Source organism: Somniosus microcephalus, chromosome 8 (genome assembly GCF_052327205.1).
Source record: "Somniosus microcephalus isolate GS21.2 chromosome 8, FLI_Smic_1.0, whole genome shotgun sequence".
NCBI lineage: Eukaryota > Metazoa > Chordata > Chondrichthyes > Squaliformes > Somniosidae > Somniosus > Somniosus microcephalus.
This window is the reverse complement of record NC_140994.1, coordinates 129,999,277-130,013,352: the sequence shown is the minus strand read 5'-3', so window position 1 is coordinate 130,013,352 and position 14,076 is coordinate 129,999,277. Positions and strand designations below refer to the sequence as shown.

At 52.1% G+C, this 14,076-nt stretch overlaps 1 protein-coding gene across 1 annotated transcript in view; it reads right to left on the bottom strand.

Annotated features, from left to right (window-relative positions):
• LOC147113790 (dedicator of cytokinesis protein 2-like) overlaps positions 1-14,076 on the bottom strand; it is a 611,919-nt gene that overhangs the window by 344,615 nt on the left and 253,228 nt on the right. Inside the window, exon 20 of the mRNA XM_085996164.1 lies at positions 13,220-13,309. Within this exon, the coding sequence (XP_085852290.1) occupies positions 13,220-13,309 (90 nt within the window). The remainder of the gene's footprint in view (positions 1-13,219; positions 13,310-14,076) is intronic.

The following is a 14,076-nucleotide window of genomic DNA, read 5'->3' as shown; positions in this document are numbered from 1 at the left end:
CTGGTCCCGAGGTTTTCGGATAAAGGATAGTCTACCTGTATTTACAGGGAGTCTGCAGGAGCATATCAGTATTTACAGGGAGTCCCCAAGGAGTGTGTCAGTATTTACAGGGAGTACCCGGGAGTGTGTCATTATTTACAGTGCGTCCCTGGGAGTGTGTCAGTAATTGCAGTGAGTCCCCGTGAATGTGTCTTATTTACAGGGAGTCCCCGGGAGCGTGTCAGTATTTGCAGGGAGTCCCCGGGAGTGTGTCAGTAATTGCAGTGAGTCCCCGGGAGCGTGTCAGTATTTGCAGGGAGTCCCCGGGAGTGTGTCAGTATTTACAGGGAGTCCACGGGGAGTGTGTCAGTATTTACAGTGAGGCCCCGGGAGTGTGTCAGTATTTACAGGGACTCCCCGGGAGCGTATCAGTATTTACACGGAGTCCCCGGGTGTGTGTCATTATTTACAGGGAGTCCCTGGGAGTGTGTCAGTATTTCCAGGGAGTCCCCGGGAGCGTGTCAGTATTTCCAGGGAGTCACCGGGAGCGTGCCTTATTTACAGGGAGTTCCCGGGAGTGTTTTAGTATCTACAGGGAGTCCCTGGGAGTGTGTCAGTATTTACAGGGAGTCCCTCGGGAGTGTGTCAGTATTTACAGTGAGGCCCTGGGAGTGTGTCAGTATTTACAGGGACTCCCCGGGAGCATATCAGTATTTATAGGGAGTCCCCAAGGAGTGTGTCAGTATTTACAGGGAGTCCCCGGGAGTGTGTCAGTATTTACAGTGCGTCCCAGGGAGTGTGTCAGTGTTTGCAGGGAGTCCCCGGGAGTGTGTCAGTAATTGCAGTGAGTCCCCGGGAGCATGTCAGTATTTCCAGGGAGTCCCAGGGAGTGTGTCAGTATTTACAGTGAGGCCCTGGGAGTGTGTCAGTATTTACAGGGACTCCCCGGGAGCGTATCAGTATTTACACGGAGTCCCCGGGAGTGTGTCATTATTTACAGTGAGGCCCCAGGAGTTTGTCAGTATTTACAAGGAGTCCCCAGGAGTGTGTCAGTATTTACAGTGAGGCCCTGGGTGTGTGTCAGTATTTACAGAGGCTCCCCGGGAGCGTATCAGTATTTACAGGGAGTCCCAGGGAGTGTGTCATTATTTACAGGGAGTCACCGGGAGCATGTCAGTATTTGCAGGGAGTCCCCGGTAGCGTGTCAGTATTTCCAGGGAGTCCCCAGGAGTGTGTCAGTATTTACAGTGAGGCCCTGGGAGTGTGTCAGTATTTACAGAGGCTCCCTGGGAGCGTATCAGTATTTACAGGGAGTCCCAGGGGGTGTGTCAATATTTCCAGGGAGTCCCCGGGAGCGTGTCAGTATTTCCAGGGAGTCCCCGGGTGCATGTCAGTATTTCCAGGGAGTCCCCGGGTGCATGTCAGTATTTGCAGGGAGTCCCAGGGAGCGTGTCAGTATTTGCAGGGAGTCCCCGGGAGAGTGAGTATTTGCAGGGAGTCCCCGCGAGTGGGTGAGCATTTGCAGGGAGTCCCCGGAAGTGTGTCAGTCTTTACAGGGAGTCCCCGGGAGTGTGTGAGTATCTTTTGGACTCCCGGGAGTGTGTCAGTATTTACAGGGAGTCCCCGGGAGTGTGTCTGTATTTACAGTAAGGCTCTGGGAGTGTGTCAGTATTTAGAGGGACACCCCGGGAGGTTATCAGTATTTACAGGGAGTCCCCGGGAGCATATTAGTATTTACAGGGAGTCCCTGGGAGTGTGTCAGTATTTCCAGGGAGTCGCCGGGAGTGTGTCATTATTTACAGGGAGTCCCTGGGAGTGTGTCAGTATTTGCCGGGAGTGCCCGGGAGTGTGTCATTATATACAGGGAGTCCCCGGGAGTGTGTCAGTATTTGCAGGGAGTCCCCGGGAGTGTGTCAGTATTTGCAGGGAGTCCCCGGGAGCATGTCAGTATTTGCAGGGAGTCCCCGGGAGCGTGACAGTATTTGCAGAGTCCCCGGTAGCGTGTCATATTTCCAGGGAGTCCCCGGGAGCGTGTCAGTATTTCCAGGCAGTCAGCGGGAGTGTGTCAGTATTTGCAGGGCGTCCCCGGGAGCGTGTCAGTATTTCCAGGCAGTCAGCGGGAGTGTGTCAGTATTTGCAGGGCGTCCCCGGGAGTGTGTCAGTATTTACAGGGAGTCCCCAGGAGTGTGTCAGTATTTACAGGGAGTCCCCAGGAGTGTGTCAGTATTTCCAGGGAGTCCCCGGGAGCGTGTCAGTATTTGCAGGGTGTCCCCGGGAGTGTGTCATTATTTACAGGGAGTCGCCGGGAGCGTGTCAGTATTTCCAGGGAGTCCCCGGCAGCGTGTCAGCATTTCCAGGGAGTCACCGGGAGCGTGTCAGTATTTCCGGGGAGTCCCCGGGAGTGTGTCAGTATTTGCAGGGAGTCCCCGGGAGCGTGGCAGTATTTGCAGGGAGTCCCCGGGAGTGTGTCAGTAATTGCAGTGAGTCCCCGTGAATGTGTCTTACTTACAGGGAGTTCCCGGGAGTGTTTTAGTATTTACAGGGAGTCCCCGGGAGCGTGTCAGTATTTACAGGGAGTCCCCGGGAGTGTGTCAGTAATTGCAGTGAGTCCCCGGGAGTGTGTCAGTATTTACAGGGAGTCCCCAGGGAGTGTGTCAGTATTTACAGGGAGTCCCCGGGAGTGTGTCAGTATTTCCATGGAGTCCCCGGGAGCGTGTCAGTATTTGCAGGGTGTCCCCAGGAGTGTGTCAGTATTTCCAGGGTGTCCCCGGGAGTGTGTCAGTAATTGCAGTGAGTCCCCGTGAATGTGTCTTACTTACAGGGAGTTCCCGGGAGTGTTTTAGTATTTACAGGGAGTCCCCGGGAGCGTGTCAGTATTTACAGGGAGTCCCCGGGAGTGTGTCAGTAATTGCAGTGAGTCCCCGGGAGTGTGTCAGTATTTACAGGGAGTCCCCGGGAGTGTGTCAGTAATTGCAGGGCGTCCCCGGGAGTGTGTCAGTATTTACAGGGAGTCCCCAGGAGTGTGTCAATATTTACAGGGAGTCCCCAGGAGTGTGTCAGTATTTCCAGGGAGTCCCCGGGAGCGTGTCAGTATTTGCAGGGTGTCCCCGGGAGTGTGTCAGTATTTCCAGGGAGTCCCCGGAAGCGTGTCAGTATTTGCAGGGAGTCCCCGGGAGTGTGTCATTATTTACAGGGAGTCGCCGGGAGCGTGTCAGTATTTCCAGGGAGTCCCCGGCAGCGTGTCAGCATTTCCAGGGAGTCACCGGGAGCGTGTCAGTATTTCCGGGGAGTCCCCGGGAGTGTGTCAGTATTTGCAGGGAGTCCCCGGGAGCGTGGCAGTATTTGCAGGGAGTCCCCGGCAGCGTGTAAGTATTTCCAGGGAGTCCCCGGGAGTGTGTCAGTATTGACAGGGAGTCCTCGGGAGTGTGGCAGTATTTACAGTGAGTCCCTGGGAGTGTGTCAGTATTTCCAGGGAGTCCCCGGGAGTGTGTCAGTATTTGCAGGGAGTCCCCGGGAGTGTGTCATTATTTACAGGGAGTCGCCGGGAGCGTGTCAGTATTTCCAGGGAGTCCCCGGCAGCATGTCAGTATTTCCAGGGAGTCCCCGGGAGCGTGTCAGTATTTCCAGGGAGTCCCCGGGAGTGTCAGTATTGACAGGGTGTCCCCGGGAGTGTGGCAGTATTTACAGTGAGGCCCTGGGAGTGTGTCAGTATTTACAGGGACTCCCCGGGAGCATATCAGTATTTATAGGGCGTCCCCAGGGAGTGTGTCAGTATTTGCAGGGAGTCCCCGGGAGCGTGTCAGTATTTCCAGGGAGTCCCCGGGAGTGTGTCAGTATTTACAGTGAGGCCCTGGGAGTGTGTCAGTATTTACAGGGACTCCCCGGGAACGTGTCAGCATTTGCAGGGAGTCCCCGGTAGCGTGTCAGCATTTGCAGGGAGCCCCCGGGAGCGTGTCAGTATTTGCAGGGAGTCCCTGGGAGCGTGTCAGTAATTGCAGTGAGTCCCCGTGAATGTGTCTTATTTACAGGGAGTCCCCGGGAGTGTTTTAGTATTTACAGGGAGTCCCCGGGAGCGTGTCAGTATGTCCAGGGAGTCCCCGGGAGTGTGTCAGTATTTACAGGAAGTCCCCGGGAATGTGTCAGTATTTACAGTGAGGCCCTGGGAGTGAGTCAGTATTTACAGGGACTCCCCGGGAGCGTATCAATATTTACAGGGAGTCCCCGGGGTTGTGTCAGTAATTGCAGTGAGTCCCCGGGTGTGTGTCAGTATTTACAGGGAGTCCCCGGGAGTGTGTCAGTATTTACAGGGAGTCCCCGGGAGTGTGTCAGTATTTCCATGGAGTCCCCGGGAGTGTGTCAGTATTTACAGGGAGTTCCCGGGAGTGTTTTAGTATTTACAGGGAGTCCCCGGGAGCGTGTCAGTATTTACAGGGAGTCCCCGGGAGTGTGTCAGTAATTGCAGTGAGTCCCCGGGAGTGTGTCAGTATTTACAGGGAGTCCCCAGGGAGTGTGTCAGTATTTACAGGGAGTCCCCGGGAGTGTGTCAGTATTTCCATGGAGTCCCCGGGAGCGTGTCAGTATTTGCAGGGTGTCCCCGGGAGTGTGTCAGTATTTCCAGGGTGTCCCCGGGAGTGTGTCAGTAATTGCAGTGAGTCCCCGTGAATGTGTCTTACTTACAGGGAGTTCCCGGGAGTGTTTTAGTATTTACAGGGAGTCCCCGGGAGCGTGTCAGTATTTACAGGGAGTCCCCGGGAGTGTGTCAGTAATTGCAGTGAGTCCCCGGGAGTGTGTCAGTATTTACAGGGAGTCCCCGGGAGTGTGTCAGTAATTGCAGGGCGTCCCCGGGAGTGTGTCAGTATTTACAGGGAGTCCCCAGGAGTGTGTCAGTATTTACAGGGAGTCCCCAGGAGTGTGTCAGTATTTCCAGGGAGTCCCCGGGAGCGTGTCAGTATTTGCAGGGTGTCCCCGGGAGTGTGTCAGTATTTCCAGGGAGTCCCCGGAAGCGTGTCAGTATTTGCAGGGAGTCCCCGGGAGTGTGTCATTATTTACAGGGAGTCGCCGGGAGCGTGTCAGTATTTCCAGGGAGTCCCCGGCAGCGTGTCAGCATTTCCAGGGAGTCACCGGGAGCGTGTCAGTATTTCCGGGGAGTCCCCGGGAGTGTGTCAGTATTTGCAGGGAGTCCCCGGGAGCGTGGCAGTATTTGCAGGGAGTCCCCGGCAGCGTGTCAGTATTTCCAGGGAGTCCCCGGGAGTGTGTCAGTATTGACAGGGAGTCCTCGGGAGTGTGGCAGTATTTACAGGGACTCCCCGGGAGCATGTCAGTATTTCCAGGGAGTCCCCGGGAGTGTGTCAGTATTTGCAGGGAGTCCCCGGGAGCGTGTCAGTATTTCCAGGGAGTCCCCGGGAGTGTGTCAGTATTTACAGTGAGGCCCTGGGAGTGTGTCAGTATTTACAGGGACTCCCCGGGAACGTGTCAGCATTTGCAGGGAGTCCCCGGTAGCGTGTCAGCATTTGCAGGGAGCCCCCGGGAGCGTGTCAGTATTTGCAGGGAGTCCCTGGGAGCGTGTCAGTAATTGCAGTGAGTCCCCGTGAATGTGTCTTATTTACAGGGAGTCCCCGGGAGTGTTTTAGTATTTACAGGGAGTCCCCGGGAGCGTGTCAGTATGTCCAGGGAGTCCCCGGGAGTGTGTCAGTATTTACAGGAAGTCCCCGGGAATGTGTCAGTATTTACAGTGAGGCCCTGGGAGTGAGTCAGTATTTACAGGGACTCCCCGGGAGCGTATCAATATTTACAGGGAGTCCCCGGGATTGTGTCAGTAATTGCAGTGAGTCCCCGGGTGTGTGTCAGTATTTACAGGGAGTCCCCGGGAGTGTGTCAGTATTTACAGGGAGTCCCCGGGAGTGTGTCAGTATTTGCAGGGAGTCCCCGGGAGTGTGTCAGTAATTGCAGTGAGTCCCCGGGCGTGTGACAGTATTTACAGGGAGTCCCCGGGAGTGTGTCAGTATTTGCAGGGAGTCCCCGGGAGTGTGTCAGTAATTGCAGTGAGTCCCCGGGTGTGTGTCAGTATTTACAGGAAGTCCCCGGGAGCGTGTCAGTATTCCCAGGGAGTCTCCGGGGGCCTGTCAGTTTTTCCAGGGAGTCCCCGGGAGTGTGTCAGTAATTGCAGTGAGCCCCCGGGTGTGTGTCAGTATTTGCAGGGAGTCCCCAGGAGTGTGTCAGTAATTGCAGTGAGTCCCCGGGTGTGTGACAGTATTTACAGGGAGTCCTCAGGAGCGTGTCAGTATTTCCAGGGAGTCCCCGGGAGTGTGTCAGTAATTGTAGTGAGTCCCCGGGTGTGTGACAGTATTTACAGGAAGTCCCCGGGAGCGTGTCAGTATTTCTAGGGAGTCGCCGGGGGCGTGTCCATATTTGCAGGGTGTCCCTGGGAGCAGGTTATTATTTCCAAGGAGTCGCCGGGATCGTGTCAGTATTTGCAGGAAGTCCCCGGTAGCGTGTAAGTACTTCCAGGGAGTCCCCGGGAGCGTGTCAGTATTTACAGGCAGTCCCCGGGTGCGTGTCAGTATTTGCAGGGAGTCCTCGGGAGCGTGTCAGTATTTGCAGGGAGTCCCCGGGAGTGTGTCAGTATTTACAAGGTGTCCCTGGGAATGTGTCAGTATTTACAGGAAGTCCCCGGGAGTGTGTCAGCATTTACAGTGAGGCCCTGGGAGTGTCTCAGTATTTACTGGGAGTCCCCGGGAATGAATAAATAAAGGAAACTACGATGGTCTGAGGAGCGAGTTGGGTAGGATTGATTGGGGAATGGCACTCAAATCGTTGACGGTGGATAGGCAATGGCAAACATTCAAAGCACGAATGGATGCGCTACAGAATTTTTTTCATCCCAGTTTGGCATAAAAATAAAACAAAAAAGGTGACTCAACCGTGGCAAACAAGGGAAATTAGGGATAGCATAAGATCCAAGGAGAGGAGATATAAATTGGCCAGAAAAAGCAATAATCCTGAGGATTGGGAGCAGTTTAGGATTCAACAAAGGAGGACAAAGGGATTAATTAAGAAAGGGAAAATAGAATATGAGAGTAAGCTTTCAGGGAACATAAAAACTGACTGTAAAAGCTTTTATAGATATGTGAAGAGAAAAAGATTGGTGAAGTCAAGCGTAGGTCCCTTGCAGTCAGAATCAGGGGAATTTATAATGGGGAACAAAGAAATGGCAGTCCAACTAAATACATATTTTCAGATCACAGAAACCCCACAGTGCAGATAGAGGCCATTTCGGCCCATCGAGCCTGCACCGACACATATCCCACCCAATCCCCGTAACCCCTACACCAACACATATCCCACCCTATCCCCACGTATTTAATCCCCCTAACACTAAGGGTCAATTTAGCATAGCCAATCAACCTAACCCACACATCTTTGGACTGTGGGAGGAAACCGGAGCACCCGGAGGAAACCCACGCAAACACGGGAAGAATGTGCAAACTCCACACAGACAGTCACCCGAGGCCGGATTCGAACCCGGGTCCCTGGCGCTGTGAGGCAACAGTGCTAACCACTATGCCACCGCATATTTTGGTTCTGTCTTCACAAAGGAGAACACAAATAACCTCCCAGAGATGCCGAGGAACATAGGGTCTGATGAAAGGGTGGAACTGAAGAAAGAACTGAAAGAAATCAGTACTTGTAGGGAAATGGTGTTAGGAAAATTGATGGGACTGAAGGCCGATAAATCCCCAGGGCCTGGTAATCTACATCACAGGGTACTTAAGGAAGTGGCCCTAGAAATAGTAGATGCATTGCTGGTCATCTTCCAGAACTCAATAGACTCTGGAACAGTACCCATGGATTGGAGGGTAGCTAATATTACCCCACTATTCAAAAAAGGTGGTAGAGAAAAAGCGGGGAATTATAGACCGGTAAGCCTGACATTTGTAGTGGGGAAAATGCTAGAGTCCATTATAAAAGATGTAATAGCAGAGCACTTGGAAAGCAGTGACAGGATCGGACAAAGTCAACATGGATTTACAAAAGGTAAATCGTGCTTGACTAATCTACTGGAATTTTTTGAGGATGTAACTGGTAAAATAGATAAGGGAGAACCAGTGGATGTGGTGTATTTGGACTTTCAGTAGGCTTTCGATAAGGTCCCACATAAGAGATTAGCGTGCAAAATTAAGGCACATGGGATTGGGGGCAAGGTATTGACTTGGATAGAGAACTGGTTGGCGGACAGAAAGTAAAGAGTTGGAATAAATGGGTCATTTTGCAAGTGGCAGGTGGTGACTAGTGGGGTACCGCAAGGATCGGTCCTAGGACCCCAGCTGTTCACAATATATATTAATGATCTGGATGAGGGAATTGGATGTAATATCTCCAAATTTGCAGACGACACAAAGCTAGGTGGGAGGATGTCGTGAAACTCCAGTACGATTTGGACAGGTTGGGTGATTGGGCAGAAACATGGCAAATGCACTATAATGTGGATAAATGTGAGGTTATCCACTTTGGTGGCAAAAACAGGAAGGCAGATTATTATTTGAATGGCAATAGATTGGGAGAAGGGGAAGTGCAAAGAGACCTGGGTGTTCTTGTGCACCAGTCGCTGAAGGTAAGCATGCAGGTGCAGCAGGCGGCTAAGAAGGCAAATGGTATGTTGGCCTTCGTAGCGAGAGGGTTGGAGTACAGGAACAAGGATGTCTTGCTACATTTGTACAGGGCCTTGGTGAGACCGCACCTTGGGTATTGTGTGCAGTTTTGGTCGCCTTACCTGAGGAAGGACGTTCTTGCCATGGAAGGAGTGCAGCGAAGATTCACCAGGGATGGGATGGGATGATACCTGGGATGGCAGGAATGACGTATGAGGAGAGATTGTGTCGATTGGGCTTATACTCACTGGAGTTTAGAAGATTGAGAGGGGATCTCATCGAAACGTATAAAATTCTGTCAGGCCTGGACAGACTAGATGCAGGAAGAATGTTTCTGATGGCCGGGGAGTCCAGTACCAGGGGTCATAGTCTAAGGATAAGGGGTAAGCCATTTAGGACTGAAATGAGGAGGAATTTCTTCACCCAGAGAGTGGTGAACCTGTGGAATTCTCTGCCATAGAGGGCGGTGGAGGCCAGTTCATTAAATATATTCAAGAAAGAGTTGGATATATTTCTTAAGGCTAAAGGGATCAAGGGATATGGGGAGAAGGCAGAGACAGGGTACTGAATTTGGATGATCAGCCATGATCGCATTGAATGGCGGAGCAGGCTCGAGGGGCCGAATGGCCTACTCCTGCTCCTATCATCTATGTTTCTATGTGTCAGTATTTACAGGGAGTCCCCGGGAACGTGTTAGTATTACCAGGGAGTATGCGGGAACGTGTCAGTATTTACAGGGAGTCCCCGGGAGTGTGTCAGTATTTACAGGGAGTTCCCGGGAGTGTGTCAGTATTTACAGGGAGTTCCCGAGAGTGTGTCTGTATTTACAGGGAGTCCCCGGGAGTGTGTCAGTATTTATAGGGACTCCCCGGGTGCATGTAATTATTTCCAGGGAGTCCCCGGCAGTGTGTCATTATTTACAGGGAGTCCCGGAAGTGTGTCAGTATTTGCAGGGAGTCCCCGGGAGCGTGTCAGTATTTGCAGGGAGTCCCCGGGAGCGTGTCAGTATATCCAGGGAGTCGCCAGGAGCGTGTCAGTATTTGCAGGGAGTCCCCGGGAGTGTGTCAGTATTTACAGTGAGGCCCTTGGGAGTGTGTCAGGATTTACAGGGACTCCCCAGGAGCGTATCAATATTTACAGAGAGTCCCCGGGAGAGTGTCAGTATTTGCAGGGAGTCCCCAGGAGCATGTCAGTATTTCCAGGGAGTCCCCGGGAACATGTCAGTATTTCCAGGGAGTCCCCAGGGAGTGTGTCAGTATTTAAAAGGAGTCCCCAGGAGTGTGTCAGTATTTACAGGGAGTACCCAGGAGTGTGTCAGTATTTGCAGGGAGTACCCAGGAGCATGTCAGTATTTCCAGGGAGTCCCCGGGAGCGTGTCAGTGTTTACAGGGTGTCAGCGGGAGCGTGTCAGTATTTGCAGGGAGTCCCCGGGAGCGTGTCAGTATTTCCAAGGAGTCCAGGGAGTGTGTCAGTATTTGCAGCGATACCCGGGGACGTGTCAGTATTTCCAGGGAATCCCCGGGAGCGTGTCAGTTTTTGCAGGGAGTCCGTGGGAGCATGTCAGTATTTCCAGGGAGTCCCCGGCAGCGTGTCAGTATTTCGAGGGAGTCCCCGTGAGCATTTCACTATTTACATGGAGTCCACGGGAGCGTGTCAGCATTTACAGGGAGTCCCCGGGAGCGTGTCAGTATTTACAGTGAGGCCCCGGGAGCGTGTCAGTATTTACAGTGAGGCCCTGGGAGTGTGTCAGTATTTACAGGGAGTCCCCGGGAGTGTGTCAGTATTTACAGTGAGGCCCTGGGAGTGTGTCAGTATTTACAGGGAGTCCCTGGGTGTGTGCCAGTATTTACAGTGAACCACTGGGAGTGTGTCAGTTTTTACAGGGACTCCCCGGGAGCGTATCAGTATTTACACGGAGTCCCCGGGAGTGTGTCATTATTTACAGTGAGTCCCTGGGAGTGTGTCAGTATTTCCAGGGAGTACCCGTGAGTGTCTCATTATTTACAGGGAGTCCCTGGGAGTGTGTCAGTATTTGACGGGAGTCTCCGGGAGCGTGTCAGTATTTCCAGGGAGTCCCCGGGAGCGTGTCCGTATATGCAGGGAGTCCCGGGGAGCATGTCAGTATTTCCAGGGAGTCCCCGGGAGTGTGTCAGTATTTCCAGGGAGTCCCCGGGAGCGTGTCCGTATATGCAGGGAGTCCCGGGGAGCATGTCAGTATTTACAGGGAGCCCCCGGGAGTGTGTCAGTATTTACAGGGAGTCCCCAGGAATGTGTCAGTATTTACAGGGTGTCCCCGGGAGCGTGTCAATATTTACAGGGAGTCCTCGGGAGTGTGTCAGTATTTACAGGGAGTCCCCGGGAATGTGTCAGTATTTACAGGGAGTCCCCGGGATTGTGTCAGTATTTACAGGGAGTCCCCAGGAATGTGTCAGTATTTGCAGGGAGTCCCCGGGAATGTGTCAGTATTTGCAGGGAGTCCCCGGGAATGTGTCAGTATTTACAGGGAGTCACTGGGAATGTGTCAGTATTTACAGGGAGTCCCCGGGAATGTGTCAGTATTTACAGGGAGTCCCCGGGAATGTGTCAGTATTTACAGGGAGTCCCCAGGAGTGTGTCAGTATTTACAGGGAGTCCCCGGGAGTGTGTCAGTATTTACTGGGAGTCCCCGGGAATGTGTCAGTATTTACAGGGCGTCCCCGGGAATGTGGTAGTATTTCCAGGGAGTCCCCGGGAGCGTGTCCGTATTTGCAGGGAATCCCTGGGAGCAGGTCAGTATTTCCAGGGAGACCTCGGGAGCGTGTCAGTATTTACACGGAGTCCCCGGGAGCATGTCAGTATTTGCAGGGTGTCCCCGGGAGTGTGTCAGTATTTGCAGCGATACCCAGGGACGTGTCAATATTTCCAGGGAATCCCCGGGAGCGTGTCAGTTTTTGCAGGGAGACCGTGGGAGCATGTCAGTATTTCCAGGGAGTCCCCGGCAGCGTGTCAGTATTTCGAGGGAGTCCCCGTGAGCGTTTCACTATTTACAGGGAGTCCACGGGAGCGTGTCAGTATTTGCAGGGAGTCCCCGGGATCGTGTCAGTATTTCCAGTGAGTCCCCGGGACCGGGTCAGTATTTGCAGGGAATCCCCGGGAGTGTGTCAATAATTGCAGTGAGTCCCCGGGAGTGTGTCATATTTACAGGGAGTCCCCAGGGAGTGTGTCAGTATTTGCAGGGATTCCCTGGGAGTGTGTCATTATGTACTGGGGGTCCCCAGGAATGTGTCAGTATTTACAGGGGGTCCCCGGGGAGTGTGTCAGTATTTGCAGGGATTCCCCGGGAGTGTGTCATTATGTACAGGGGGTCCCCAGGAATGTGTCAGTATTTACAGGGGGTCCCCGGGAGTGAGTCAGTATTTACAGCGTTCCTGGGAGTGTATCATTATTTACAGGGAGTCCCCGGGAGTGTGTCATTATTTACAGGGAGTCCCCGGGAGTGTGTCATTATTTACAGTGGGTCCCCGGGACTGTGTCAGTATTTACAGGGGGTCCCTGGGAGTGTGTCAGTATTTACAGAGTTCCTGGGAGTGTGTCATTATTTACAGGGGGTGCCCAGGAGTGTGTCATTATTTACAGGGGGTCCCCTGGAGTGTGTCAGTATTTGCAGGGAGTCCCTGGGAGTGTGTCAGTATTTGCAGGGAGTCCCCGGGAGTGTATCAGTATTTACAGGGGGTCCCTGGGAGTGTGTCATTATTTACAGGGAGTCCCTGGGAGTGTGTCAGTATTTGCAGCGGGTCCCCGGGAGTGTGTCATTATTTACAGGGGGTCCCCGGGAGTGTGTCATTATTTACAGGGGGTCCCCTGGAGTCTGTCATTATTTACAGGGTGTCCCTGTGTGTGGGTCAGTATTCTCATGGGGTCCCTGAGAATGGTTTTCTTCTAACTGTGTGACTTGCTAGTCCACTTCAGAAGTCAGTTAATTGGCAACCATGTTTAAAGCCACACTTATATGATCTCCTGTGATAAAGATATTAATCCACGTTTCCTAATTCTTTCTTTGCATGCGGACAATGGGAATTTGTGCATAGGCTGAGCATAATTTTCCAACTGCTTAAGTGAATGCTGGGAAAATGGACCAGAATGTGCCCCTACCCAAGGGCAAAGCTCCCTGCCAGTCTCTAAACATGACTCCTTTAGTGTTGATTGTTCCACTTACAGTCGTGTTGGAGGGAGCCTTTGGCTAGTATTCCCGACTCTGAGTTGGAAGGTGCAGGGTTGGAACCCCACTCCAGACAGTCCCAGGGAATGGAGAGCAGAGCTCCGACTCTAAACTCTGGTCCAGCAGGATACTTGCAATCGGTTGGTATGGGTGCCTCCCTCCCCACCTCACGATATGTGTTGTGGGAGCCCATAAAACCCTCCCGCCGTATAGGACCAACCACCCCATTGACTGCTGTAAAGATGAGTACGGCCATGGAAGGAGCGGCCTGTCAGACTGTTCATCAGCCTGTGAATCCTTCCACTACTTCACATTATTCTCCAAGGGAAGAGCGCAAAGATATAAAGAAACAAAAACAGTAGCGTTAGTAAAGTTAACAGTAAAAGTGCCTTACCAAAGCATCAAAGACGAGGATGTCGTACTTCTCCGTGTGGGAATGCTCCATCATGATGTTGAAGAGTGCATCCAGGGTGTCCTGGAGGAACTGTAATTGTGCATAGTGATGGATGAGACATTCATTTATTTTGACATTTAGCATTCTTCACGCCTAGTGACCTCTAAGAGATGCGCCATCACATGGTTAAGTGGTGCTAAAAATTTCAAAAGATGGGAACCGTGCCACTTGGAAATAACAAACTGAGCTCGCAAGCTCTTCTCACAATAAATGAATGCCCTGTGCAGTTAATGTTCATCTCCCAGAATACTGAAGCGCATTACTTGTAGATTTCAATGAGATGTTCCTACTTACCTACTCTACTTTACTAGTTAAAGGGCATAGAAACATTAGGAACAGGAGTAGGTCATTCAGCCCCTTGGGCCTGCTCCGCCATTCAATCAGATCATGGCTGATCTGTCCCTCAACTCTATTTACCCGCCTTTGCTACATATACTTTGATACACTTGTCTAACAAAAACCTATCGATCTCAGTTTTGAAAGGTCCAATTGTACCATCATTCAAAGCCTTTTGGAGGAGAGCATTCCAGATTTCCACGAGCCTTTGTGTGAAAAAGTGCTACCTGATTTCACTCCTAAATGGCTCGGCTCTCATTTTAAGATTAGGTTCCCTTGGTCCCCACATATGCTTCCACTTTGTAGGAAACCTGTGAGTAAACTCATTGCTGACCAGACAGCATTAACTGCATTGTTGAACAGATCTCATTGCAGTTCTGTGGTCAATTTGAGGATTTAGTATTCCAGGCATAGGAGTTCCTGCAGTGGGAACACACGTTGGGAATTTGGGCATGGAGGTC